Consider the following 12,697-nt stretch of genomic DNA (forward strand, 5'->3'; position numbering starts at 1 on the left):
ATAATTTTAAAGAATGAAAACAAAATCATATTTTTTAAGGGAAAAGACTCAAATATGTCATTAAACTTTTAGAAAAGGCTCATTTATGTCATACGTTAAAAGTTTGACTTATTTATGTCATTGCAGTTCAAGAAAAGGCTCATTCATGCCATTATTTTTTTAACAATGATTTTGCAAAACCATTTTTAACACGTGTCTAATAGTAATTCGGTCACGTCATTACTTTTTTTTATTAAAAAAAAACATAATTCTGGAAAAAAATTGAATTAATTTTTTTTGACTTTTTTTATTAAAAAAGTTCATGACGTGGCCGAATTACAATTGGACACGTGTCAAACTTTTTAATTAAAATAAAATAAAATTTTGAATAAAATTGAATTATTATTTTTTTAATTAAAAAAAAATGACGACATGACCGAATTATAATTGGCCACGTGTTAAAAATGGTTTTGCAAAATCAATTTTAAAAAATAATGACATAAATGAGTCTTTTCTTTAACAGTAATGACATAAATGAGTCAAACTTTTAACTGATAGCATAATTGAACCTTTTCTGAAAATTCAATGACATATTAGAGCCTTTTTCCAAATTTTTACAAAAAAATTAGGGTTTCACGAGGACAGAGAAATTTTACCAAGTTTGCGGCAGAGATGGGTGTATTTTATGAAAATGTAGGTGATTTTTTCATACAGTATATACCATAATATATAATTTGAGTTGGACTTATAATATAAACTTTAGAATTTCGACCTTACGTTAGAAATACTCTTATTTATCAATAATGAAATTTTATAACAAAACCATATAATAAGATATACTTCACCGTCATATAAAAATTCAAATGGTAAGACCAAGCTGATAAAATTATCCATCATATGGAAAAAGGAATTGCTAAAGTCAACATATAAAAGTTCACCTCCTTATTCATGTAAGCTGAAAGACCAAAAAAGAAATTTGGAAACATATTATGTTACTGTTAAGTTTTATTATATTTCTTTATTTCTATTTTAATAATTATAAATAGCTCGTGCCTTGTAATTTTATCTACGGAAAAGGGCCTAAAATACCCTCGAAGTATTGAAAATGGTACACAATTACCCTCCATCCACCTATTGGCCCTCAAATACCCTTCACATCCACCTTTGGGTCCAAATTTACCCCTTCATTAACGGACCAAAATTAAAAATACGGAAAAGGGCCTAAAATACCCTCAAAGTATTGAAAATGGTACACCATTACCCTCCATCCACCTATTGGCCCCCAAATACCCTTCAAATCCACCTTTGGGTCCAAATTTACCCCTTCATAAACGGACCAAAATTAAAAATAATTAAATAATATTTTTTAATTACGTGGCACTCAATCATTGGTTGTAATTTAATATTTAAAATAATTTTAAACCCACCCATTTTAACTAAACCCGCCCCACTTGACCCAATTTAAAAAAATTAACCCATCTAATTAAAATATCCTAAAATCTTATTCCTCAAATTTTCACAATTTCCATGACTCCATTGTCTTCTTCTTCTTCTTCTTCATGAAACTTGTGAAAATGGGAGGAATAAGGTTTTAGGATATTTTAATTAGATGGGTTATTATTTTAAATTGGGTCAAGTGGGCCGGGTTTAGTTAAAATGGGTGGGTTTAAAATTATTTTAAATATTAAATTACAACCAATGATTGAGTGCCACGTAATTAAAAAATATTATTTAATTATTTTTAATTTTGGTCCGTTCATGAAGGGGTAAATTTGGACCCAAAGGTGGATATGAAGGGTATTTGGGGGTCAATAGGTGGATGGAGGGTAATTGTGTACCATTTTCAATACTTCGAGGGTATTTTAGGCCCTTTTCCGTATTTTTAATTTTGGTCCGTTAATGAAGGGGTAAATTTGGACCCAAAGGTGGATGTGAAGGGTATTTGGGGGCCAATAGGTGGATGAAGGGTAATTGTGTACCATTTTCAATACTTCGAGGGTATTTTAGGCCCTTTTCCGTTTTATCTAATATTATATATGTGAGAGTATAATTTGAGTTGGACTTTGGATTTGGTTTTATTGTCTTTTGAAATTTGGATTTTAAGTCCGAAACTCTCTTATTTATTATTAGTGAAATTTTTTGAAAAAATTATGTGATAAAATATACTTCACTATCAGATATACTTTCAAAAAATTAAGTATTTTATTATTAATGTATATATATATATATTTGGTTTTAATGGACTTTCAGATTTGGGTCTTACATTTGAAACACTCTTATTTATCACTAGTGAAATTTTATAGGAAAACTAGGCAATAAGATATAGTTCACTACCATGTATACTTTTAAAAGTATTGAATACATTATTATTAATTAAGAGTTTTTCTACCGTATGTTGAAGAAAATATAATTACCTAGTGTATTTTTATTAAGAGATGCACAAAAATAGGCAGAGAGACAACCAATATTGAGGAGTTAGATGTCACGCACGAAACTCAACAAGTGCAATTGTACACCTAATAGTACAATATTATAATAATTGTACTATTTTAAATTTAAAGTCCTGTTGTATATCCGTTTGATTATTCATCAACTACTATTAGTTTACAAAGTTTTTATATGTAAAAAAACAATATAGCAACAAAGCAAATTTAATCAATTTAGAAAAGAATCACAGCATCATAATCAAACTAATTAAAGTTCACATTTTAATATTAAAAAAAGATATTTCACCTAACATAAAATTGTGGTGCACTAGTGGGAGTGTTTCACTCTTAACCAGAGTTTTACAGTTCGACTTTCGAGCACTAGATATAAAGAAAATCCTATTGAGAGTTGTCAACCTCGAGTTGATTTTATAGTACGCAATTCAAATTTAATCGAAGCTCTAATATGAATTCAAAGAAAATGATATATTCACCAAGAGAGGCCCAACCAAGCTAAGGGCTAAAGTGAATAGATGAATTAAAGCCCCATTGGAGCAAATTTGGTTTGGGCCAATTTACAAATTTCCCCATAAAATTCGAAGTTTTTGCACAAATTCTTTTTGTTGTTTTTTTTAGAGAAAATTTGTGAGCCAAAATATCTTATTTATGACTTAGTTTTATTTGGCATAAGTTTAGAGTTTCTTTCCTCATTTGGCATAAGTTTCATATGAATGAGTTGTGACTCTTATGACGTAAACTTATGAGCTTCGAAATTGAACTTTTGTTTCGCATATAAAAGTCTTGTAGGAACTATCTATCTTTTTTTTACAATATAACTTGTGAATTTTGAACTAAATTTGTTCTCAATAAGCATAAATTCTATAGGAATAAAGCATAATTTTTTATGCACTTTAAGACAACTAATGTTATATTATGATATAAAAATATAAACTGTCGAACAAAAATTATTTGTTATTTTAATGTTAGAGATATTTTTTAATACTTACTTTAAATGTTAAAGAACAAAAAATTTAGAATCATTAAATCGGTAAGACTAGGTTGTTCTAAATCGAACCTTTTCTTTGGGTAATGGATTATTGGTTCTGCAATTTTGGTAACAATTTAACCCTTTTTTTATATCGGATTATTGATTTAAAGTTTTTTTTAACAGGTTAACATATAAATCGATAGTAAATTAATAAATTATATTTATATCATTAGAATATAAAGTCAAGGTTTAGTTTCACACTTTTCATTTTTAGCTGAGTCAAACTCTCGACTATTCTGTTCTCTTTAGAACAAGATTCAATTTATCAACACTTGTGGATGATTCATTTTGTTTGTAGTCTTGCTTAAAAGTATTTTTCAATGTACAAAATCTTAACGGTTATATGGATAATCGAACCAATAACGACAGATAGGTAACCAAACCAAAATAGTGGGCTTGACCCATGATCCTAGCTGGGCTCAGCCCAGAAAATAATGGGCATCTATTTTTGTATAAGCCCAACATCTCAACCCAAAGCAAGTCGGCCGAAGTCTTCTCCGGCAACCAACTTTGTTCTGAGAAAATACTTCATTGCTAGCTGTAGCTCGACGGACGGCGGTAAGCAGAACGGCCGGAGGTGATTCCATTTGGTGTAGAAAATCACAAAGTTCGTCTTTTGTCATCTCCATTTCTGTATTTGCTTTTCTATTTATTTTGGGAATTTCAGCTTGTGATCGTAACTTGTTTGATGAAATGCTTATGATGTGTGAGTATTAATGGACTTTCATTCTTACCTTGTTTTGTTATACCGTATCTGTTAGATTGAATTGAAAAGCTTGAAAAATTGGAAGAACGATGATTGTTTGGATTTAGATGTGTAATTAAGGACTGTATGCTGAATGATTGTCATTGAATTTATTGGTATTGATTGCTTTTAGTTAAGGTCCATGTACACTTTACCCTCTCCAGAGGCCACTTTGTTGTTGTTAATCCCAATGTTTCAGTTTATGTGAGGTGTTTGTGTGGGCACCAAGTTTTTATTTAAGAAAATTGGGTACTTTTTTGAAAGACTAAAAGGAAAAAACAGTGACATAAATTGGGATATAGGATCACAACTTGTATACGTTTAGTGCATTCCACTCAATGCTGTAGATTTTACTGAGGAGTTTTGAATCATTTGGAATGTTAAGGGAAAAGTGAGACCTCTTATTTCACTTTCGTTGGTCTAATTTCCATGTGAATGCTTTGATCATCGAGATAAATTACTTTTCCTGTTATGGTAGGAAGTTGGTGCATTCAGTTGCCATACTTTTCCTGTATTTTGTTATTCATGAATTAATGTCGCTATACATACTTTTTTCCAAGAAGGGAAGTGATGTTAAATTAATCCCAGGTATTTTTTGCAAAAAGAACTTCCAAATGCCATAAGTGCAGACTGCAATTTTATCTTCCCAAATGTCATTCAGTTGGCTAGTGTGCTAACTTGATTGTTCTGGTAATATGTTTTGATTATTAAGAGAAGTATTAAAGGATCATTTGGACCAAGTACGGAATGGAAAGCAAGCTCTCTAAACTACTAGGACTATCTAATTCATTCATGTCTTTTTTGAAGTACAGTCTGTCAATCTAAGATTTTCTTTCACTTTATATAGCAAAAATTATATGTTAGCCTCAATTGAAGAGGAAATGACTAAGTCTAATTCTGCTAAGAGGGGTCTCTCTATTTTCATGAAGTTCTGAGATTTTCTGATGTGAGCCTTTGACTTTAGATGCCAAGAATTTGTATCCTAGTCTCAGTAGTTTAAAAAAGAAAGAATTAGTATCTTTTAGTCTCAGTAGAAGAGGAGTATGATTGCTCAGTTTCTCCTTTTCTTGGTTTTTTGTTTCTTCTTAAATCTTTCAAATCTAATGCTTCAAAGAATGATTCTTGTGGAATTAAATTTTCTTGTAAAAGTTGTTCATTCAACTTAATGGCTTTTCTGCCGATGCCATGTTAGAGTGTAACTGCTGTCAAGTTTCAAGTCAGTTAACTGTGTCTTACTTTGCGTGGTATCTGCACATTGCGGGACACGTTTATCGATTGTAATCTGATGAGAAAAATATGATTAGAGGCCTCCTTTCCTTTACCTTGTTTTCGGTGATACACACGAGCTACATTTAATAAAATATAGCAATTCTTGATGGTCCTTCTTGTTTAAGGGGAGAACTAGAAATTAGAATGATGTGGATTTCCCTTGCCTAAGAATAAACTTCTTATATGATTTTGGTTGTTCAAGGGATAGGGGAGCTATGAGGAGGATGTGGAACAAAGCTTTTTTCGGTTTCTCTAAATGTGCTTCTATGAAAAGAAATTCCATATGAGGGAAATTCAGTGACCTAGTAGCATTATAGAGTGTTACACATAGAAAACGAGTGAGAAATATCATGGAAGTCTTTCCTCTTTCCTCCTCTTCATTTTTCCTTTTCTGTTTTGGTTCTTCATAGTTTGTATAAAACATATGAATAGATTTGATTGTGCTGCTTTCATGCCTGATTCGAAGTTCCAAATGATGTTATTTATGTGTTTAACCAATTGCTCATAATGCTTTTGTATCAGCAAGTAAACTTTGATTTGGCTCAATTTGTTTCTATTTTGAACTGACTGGATACATTCAGTCACTGAAACTTGTGAATTTTTTCTACTTTTGCTTTTAATTTTCAGATTGCATAATATCTCTTGTAATTTCTTCTCAGATTCAAGCAAGATTAGAAAGAGCATCAGCCTCAATCAAGGAAGTGTTATATCTACTACTAATCTTGGTCCTTCATTCACTTGAGATGTCTTTGCGTAGACCTCCACTTCCTCGACTTCTGCTGAATAACGTCTCGTGTATGAGAAATGCTCAACAAATTTTGCGCCACATAAATGTTTCCCTCCATGATGGTGGTGCACTGGTTTTAACAGGCACCAATGGCTCTGGTAAATCCACATTCTTGCGCATGTTGGCTGGTTTCTCAAAACCATCAGCTGGTGAGATACTGTGGAATGGCCATGACATTACTGATTCAGGTGTTTTTCAACAGTACAAACTTCAACTCAATTGGCTGTCTCTTAAGGACGCCATCAAAGAGAAGTTCACAGTCCTTGACAATGTTCAATGGTTTGAAGTTCTTGAAGGCAAGCAAGGAAAGTCTCTGCCAGCTTTGGAACTTATGGGGCTTGGAAGATTAATAAACGATAAAGCACGGATGCTTTCTATGGGTCAAAGGAAAAGGGTACAGCTCGCCAGATTGTTAGCAATTGATCGACCTATTTGGTTGCTTGATGAACCTTCAGTAGCATTGGATGACGAAGGTGTGAAATTGCTAGAGTATATTATTGCAGAGCACAGGAAAAAGGGTGGTATTGTCATTGTCGCCACCCATCTGCCTATTCAGATCGAGGATGCAATGTTTTTAAGGTTGCCACCAAGGTTCCCAAGAAGGATGACTTTAGTAGACATGCTTGATAGAGGCGGCCTCGACTGATCATTAAGAAGATAAGAGTCCAATCTAAAGAAAGCTCTCGAATGAATTCAAAAGGGAGCTGTTTTCTCTTTCATTCTTGATGATTGCAAGAATTTCTCTATCTTTACTTTGTTAGCTCCTCCTCAATTTGCACTTCACTTTGCCCCTAAAATGTGCTGAGAACACATGCCCTCATTGATCTAATGGTATGAACCGCAACATTGGATGTGTGGATTAGATGAACGTCACGAGTTTGAATTTGTTGCAGACAAAAGCTTGTAATTTAAGCAGCAAGGAGGGGTAAGTTCATTATCCATCGAGTTTCGAACCCTGTCGGCCGGCACTCGGGGATTTCTAGTTTTTTGTAAAAGAATTTTGTAGATAACACCTTGCATCAGATTATCAGATGTAGTGTTTCTCTTATACAACATCCCAAATAGCTTTATTGTTTGTATGCTAGTTTGAAGCACAGAATTCAGTACTTATTTGGCTTTTGTAACAACTTTGGACATTACAATATAAGATAAGTCTTAGCTTTGTTTTGTCAGCAAATTGTGGGTACGATTGGATTAGTATTTTTTTTTTCGTCGTTGAGAGTTTGATTTCCGATTTTTCACTTTCTATCTACATTTTGGATATATAAAACTTTGAAGTATTTATTCTTGATGCAATTATCGAACAAGCGTGATAGTTACCTACATAGTCTTATTCATGATTGCAACATTACAATTACATAACAAGAACATGTTAGCGAGTCATAAATTTAAATTAGTTATTTTTTCTATACTTCAAAATTTAGAAATATACGAGGAGTAAACAAAATTCATGTTGTAATTGAATAATTTGGAGTTCATATTCATCTATTTATATATGAAAAAAAGCCCCTATCAACACATATATTCGACAACTTAATTCATATTCGATTAAAAAATGGATCAATAATGCACTACTCCGTGACGTTTTATATTTGCTCCATCTAGTTAATTTTATGAGCATTTTAATGCCAGAAAATAAGTTGATTGCATTTTTGGTTCAATAAAATTGAAATGATAGAAGTACATTTTTTTTATAGCCAAATTTAATAGATTAACTATTTTTAAGTTAAAAAAAAAATCTTCTTCCATTTTAGAAAAATCACGTGGTCAAACATGTGCCTAACACTAATTCCACAAGATCTCTGTGAGTGGTTCAATTTTCTTTTCAAAAATATAAGTTTTCTGGGATTTTAGTTTTATATCTGCAAAAAAAAAAAAAAAAAAAAACTGAATCTTGGGTTTTATTGAAAAATGATGAAGAAATCATGGGTTTGTACTTTGATTACTCAATTTTGTTTATGTTTGTCTCTTTTTCTTGTTGTTAACTTGTGTCAAAATCAGAAGCCAATGATAAGGAATGGAAATGTGAATGATCTTCCTATGGATATATATTTTATAAGTGTTACAGGGGGTATTAGAACTCTTGAAGAACAGACCCTTCTTCTCAAACAGGTCAGTTTTTCAACCAATCTTTAAAAAATAGTTTTTTTTGGCTATTTGTGTAAAGGAATGATTTTTATTTGAATGTTACTTGTTGGGGTATGGAATCTTGAACTGTATTTTGGTTTGGTGAAGATTGTCAGTGTTAAGTGTGTAGTTGAAGAATGTACACTTAACAATCAATCTTGAAAAGAAAATCTATTGTTATTTGTGTAAAGGAATGATTTTTATTTGAATCTATGTTGATGGGATTTGTGTTTTGAGCTGAATTTTGGTTTGGTGAAGATTGTAAGTTAGTTCAGTCTTTAGTTAGAGAACTATGCAACTCTGAATTTCTTTTCTTTTGGCATTAGCGGTAAGGTCAGCATACACTCTACCATCCCCAGACCCCACTTGTGGAATTCCACCGGATATGTTGTTGTTGTTAGCATTAGTTGATTGAGGAAAGGTAATCAGTTTCAGTGTATAGTTTGGAGGTGTACTCATTCAAGATTGGATAATATTCAAAATGATTAAAACATTTGTTAGAAGGTGCAAGTAGCACATGTTGATAGAATGAGAGAAAGTCGCTTGAAATGGTTTAGGTTTAGTTATGCATCTACCTCCTATGTGTGGGTCAGTAGGTGTGAAATTATGGCGAGTGAAGGTGTTAAAAAGGACGAGTTAGAGATAAAGTCACATGGAAGAAAGTAGTACGGAAAGAACTACAGTCTCTTGGCATCCATGTAGACTTAGAGAAAAATATGAGAAAATGGAAGAAAAAGATCTATAAGCAATACCAAATAACTGGAAATATGTTTTGGGCATGCTAGTACTGTTCCTTTAGCTCCCGTGTTTTTAGGAGTCTTTCCAAATCTTTGTATTGTTCTGCTAGTTAGTTTTGTAAAAACTTGAAATTCAATAAATTCATGTTCTTGTGACAAAAGACGTCCTTCATTTCTTTTATTTTGATGTTCAAATGAAATTGTTACCTGTGATGAAATTCATCCTTTCTATCATGTTCATTTTTGGCTGATCAAGTTTTGGTGGAATCTGATATTGAATGAAGGTGGAGAAGGTAGCAAAAAAGTTCAATGCAAGATTCGTTATCAACATAAGCGAACTTGGGGAAGATGATCCTCTTATGCAAAATGTAAGCCCTCCAATGACTTTTATATGTGCATAATTCAGTGGTTATATGAATTTGAGTGCAATGATGCTAGTGTAGGATGTAACACGTAGCTACTTAATGAATTGTGTTCAAATTAGATAATTTACCAAGTTTTCTTGGTCACCTACTAACCAACCAATGTTTGATTTTGATTCATATTTTCAAGATACCTAAAGTTCTAAAGACATCTCGTTTTTTGTGTTCTACGGATTACATCTTGCTGCAACAATTGGGTACTGATTGTATCACTCTGGCTTCACACGAGTTGTTTAAACCATGCAATTTTGACATTATGTAGCACATTAACTTGTCAACTTCTCTTCTTGTGCAAAAGATGTTTGGCTTGTGAACTTGCTAATCTTTCATGTGGCAAGCTCCATGTAGTATTTACTACAAAAACACGTTAACTACTTCCTTTGATTAAAAGGAATCAATCTTAAATTTCCAATGAGGATTCGACGAAATGATAAATCTTTAATATCTAATGGTCCCTTCCTTGGCAGGCTACTTGGCGTTTTCCTTCCGTGAAGATCCCCTGGTATGCTCCTCTATGAATAAGCAGTTTGTTCCTCTTGGAATAACTTTATTACTTTTAGATCTCGGTTTCATCATTTGAAATGATTTGTCTTTGCGGTTTCCCTTCAGCCATCCTAAACTTGTAGGTACTCTACTCGAGCTCTCAAAGGACAAGGGGTGAATCACTACCTTAAACAATTCAAATTTGCACATGGAAGCTTAGATATTATAGTTGTAGATACAGGATTATATGAGGTAAATGTTTCTCTCTTTTATCTGATTACTTGGCCTTTTACGCACGTTACCAAGATGGTGTCACTTCAGCTTTCTGCTCACTTGATTGTCGCCTATCGTCTTTGTAAGATATATATTGTATTTTTCTATATAATGTTTTACCTAACCCGCTTCTGATAAGTCTGTAGCTTATGTGTTGGTTTTATCTCTGGAAGTTCAGAAAATTTATTCCAAAGACCCTTGGTTACATCAAATATGATGGCATGTCATTTGAAAGATAGTTAATTTTAGCTTCTTTGCCTCCTATCCATCTTCTACCCTATCAGTGTAAGGTTATTATATAATACCTGTTACAGAACTTTGGAGTTGCCTCCTATGCCAATTATGGCAGCTGGCAAGGTTCTTTATGCACTTTCACTTGTCATCTTTGCGTTACTTGTCTTTTATATTTGAACTTGGCATAGTTCATATATCCAAGAATACCTTCATGTTTAATTCTCAGAAGAATGTAGACATATATAAACAGCTGTACTTGGATGAGTGTGAGATGGCATATGATCAATTATATCTTAGCTGTCTCTGTGATAGGATTCTGCTTCCAGACTTCGACCAGCTGATTACATATCGTGTTTTGTTTCTTTCTTTTAATATTGTAAGTTGGTTTGAGAAAAAAAGAACGGATCTTCATGAAAACAGTTTGTATCATTCTGCTTATATTTGACAAAGAGTTGGATGACTCTATAAATGAGTTTCAATTATAGATGTAATTGTCCCATATCACCCTTAATCTCAACCGGTCCTAGAGAAACAGTCCCCTTCTTTTTTCTTCTTCCCAGATAAGGATACTATTGTCATTCTTATTCACAAATTTCAAAATTCACTGTTTGCTTTTGCTGTAGATCACTTTTGACGTTTAACTTTGTCCTTCTTGTTTCTAGGTTGCTTCAAATGGTGCTGGAGATAGTCAGTCACAATGGCTGATAGACACACTTGAAAACAGTGAAAGCAAATGGTACCTTCAGATTGCAATCTTTTACTCCAAAGAGAAAATATGTGACAGAAGTGATATCGTCTGACTAAAGTGATAGTGTAAATGCAGGTGCATTGCAGTTGGATTTCATCCATTGGTAGTTTGCGAAGAAGATGCTCCTCAAACAAAACTAAAACACAAATTCCAGTCTTTACATGGCCTATTTCTGAAGTATGGTGTGGTAAAGTCAAAATCTTAAACCTACATCTCCATTTCTTCAGTAATACCTCAACACCAGATACCACTTTTTCTGCAAAACCAGCTTTCTATATCTTAAATTTGATGACTTATAGCCCCCAAGGCTTTGGTGTAGTGGTAGAGCGCGGCACGTGATGTATGGGTGGGCGCACATCATTGGTTCGAATGTTGTTGTAGACTAAAAACTTGATACATAAGTGGAAAAGAATAGACGGATAGGACCATTATCCACCAAGTTTCAAACCGTGTGCTGTTAATCCTAGAGAATTTTCTCGAATCTGAAAACGAAGATTTTTTACTGACATATGTTGTTTTTGTTTTGCTTTTCCTGTTTAGGATGCATATATCAGTGCCCCTGTTTGTGCTGACAATGTTGAGGAAAGACATATTGCCAGATATAAAGGACCTTTGCTGACTAAAGTGAATCAGAACTTGCCTTGCTCTATGTAAGTAGTTTTCTTGAACATCAGTAGACTTTTGAGATTACGTTGATCGGAACTTCCAAAAATGCTGCTCCACCCATGTTGGATCCTCCAAAACGTATTACTGTCAGAGGATCCAACACATACCCAACAACATTTTTGAAGGATCCGAACAATATAGGACTCATCAAGCAAACACTTTACGACTATCATTTTTCATTTTTTTTAGGGGAAGAGTAAATGGATTCCTACTTCACAAAGCCAGTGCTTTAGAGATTGTGAGTGTTATTAAATTTTGCCTAATATTATACACAAGCCTCTTATATTATGTTCTTGATGTTTTTAACAATTATTATTTCTAACAGGTTTCCTATTTAGTCACCTTGGAAGGTGATGTTGTGCAGAAATTTTTTCTCCATCAAAGAGGCAAAGATGTTATGTAGATATTCCTAAAGCTTCAAACATCATTTGTCGTGGAAAAGAATGAAAGAAGATTATAGATTTAATTAAATATTGGTGAAGAATCGTAATTCTCGTTTTCTTCTTCTTTTTTTTTCTTTGCGGAGTAAGGGAAGAAAAGAGAATGAATTACAAAAGAAGTAAATTCAGCACTCGTGTTCAAGTTTGAACTAATAGATTCAACGTTTATGCTCAAGTTGAAATTCAGATCTTTTGTAAGATACTGATGTTCATTTTGAATATCACTGGATCCTTTTCAAATTTTATTGAGATGTTTATGCTAGTAGAGCGAATGTATTATTCTATATTATCACACATTTTATTGTATTTTGAT

At 32.9% G+C, this 12,697-nt stretch overlaps 2 protein-coding genes across 3 annotated transcripts; both read left to right on the top strand.

Moving 5' to 3' along the window:
• Nucleotides 1-3,844: 3,844 nt before the first annotated feature.
• Nucleotides 3,845-7,431, top strand: LOC107005730 (ABC transporter I family member 1). Of its 2 annotated transcripts, none has more exons than XM_027913340.1 (2): nucleotides 3,845-4,159; nucleotides 6,127-7,431. In XM_027913340.1, the coding sequence occupies exon 2, from the start codon at nucleotides 6,211-6,213 to the stop codon at nucleotides 6,898-6,900; it is 690 nt and encodes a 229-aa protein (XP_027769141.1). In that variant the 5' UTR covers nucleotides 3,845-4,159; nucleotides 6,127-6,210; the 3' UTR covers nucleotides 6,901-7,431. The 2 variants fall into 2 exon arrangements, with proteins under 2 accessions (XP_027769141.1, XP_015059868.1); XM_015204382.2 differs by having other exon boundaries at nucleotides 3,847-4,060.
• Nucleotides 7,432-8,094: 663 nt separating this feature from the next.
• LOC107005468 lies at nucleotides 8,095-12,673 on the top strand. Its single transcript, XM_015204065.2, has 9 exons — nucleotides 8,095-8,366; nucleotides 9,403-9,486; nucleotides 10,008-10,042; nucleotides 10,167-10,275; nucleotides 11,193-11,266; nucleotides 11,354-11,465; nucleotides 11,819-11,928; nucleotides 12,134-12,182; nucleotides 12,270-12,673. The coding sequence occupies exons 1-9, from the start codon at nucleotides 8,166-8,168 to the stop codon at nucleotides 12,345-12,347; spliced, it is 852 nt and encodes a 283-aa protein (XP_015059551.1). The 5' UTR covers nucleotides 8,095-8,165; the 3' UTR covers nucleotides 12,348-12,673.
• Nucleotides 12,674-12,697: the final 24 nt, after the last annotated feature.

The sequence above is a fragment of the Solanum pennellii genome, chromosome 12 (assembly GCF_001406875.1).
Source record: "Solanum pennellii chromosome 12, SPENNV200".
NCBI lineage: Eukaryota > Viridiplantae > Streptophyta > Magnoliopsida > Solanales > Solanaceae > Solanum > Solanum pennellii.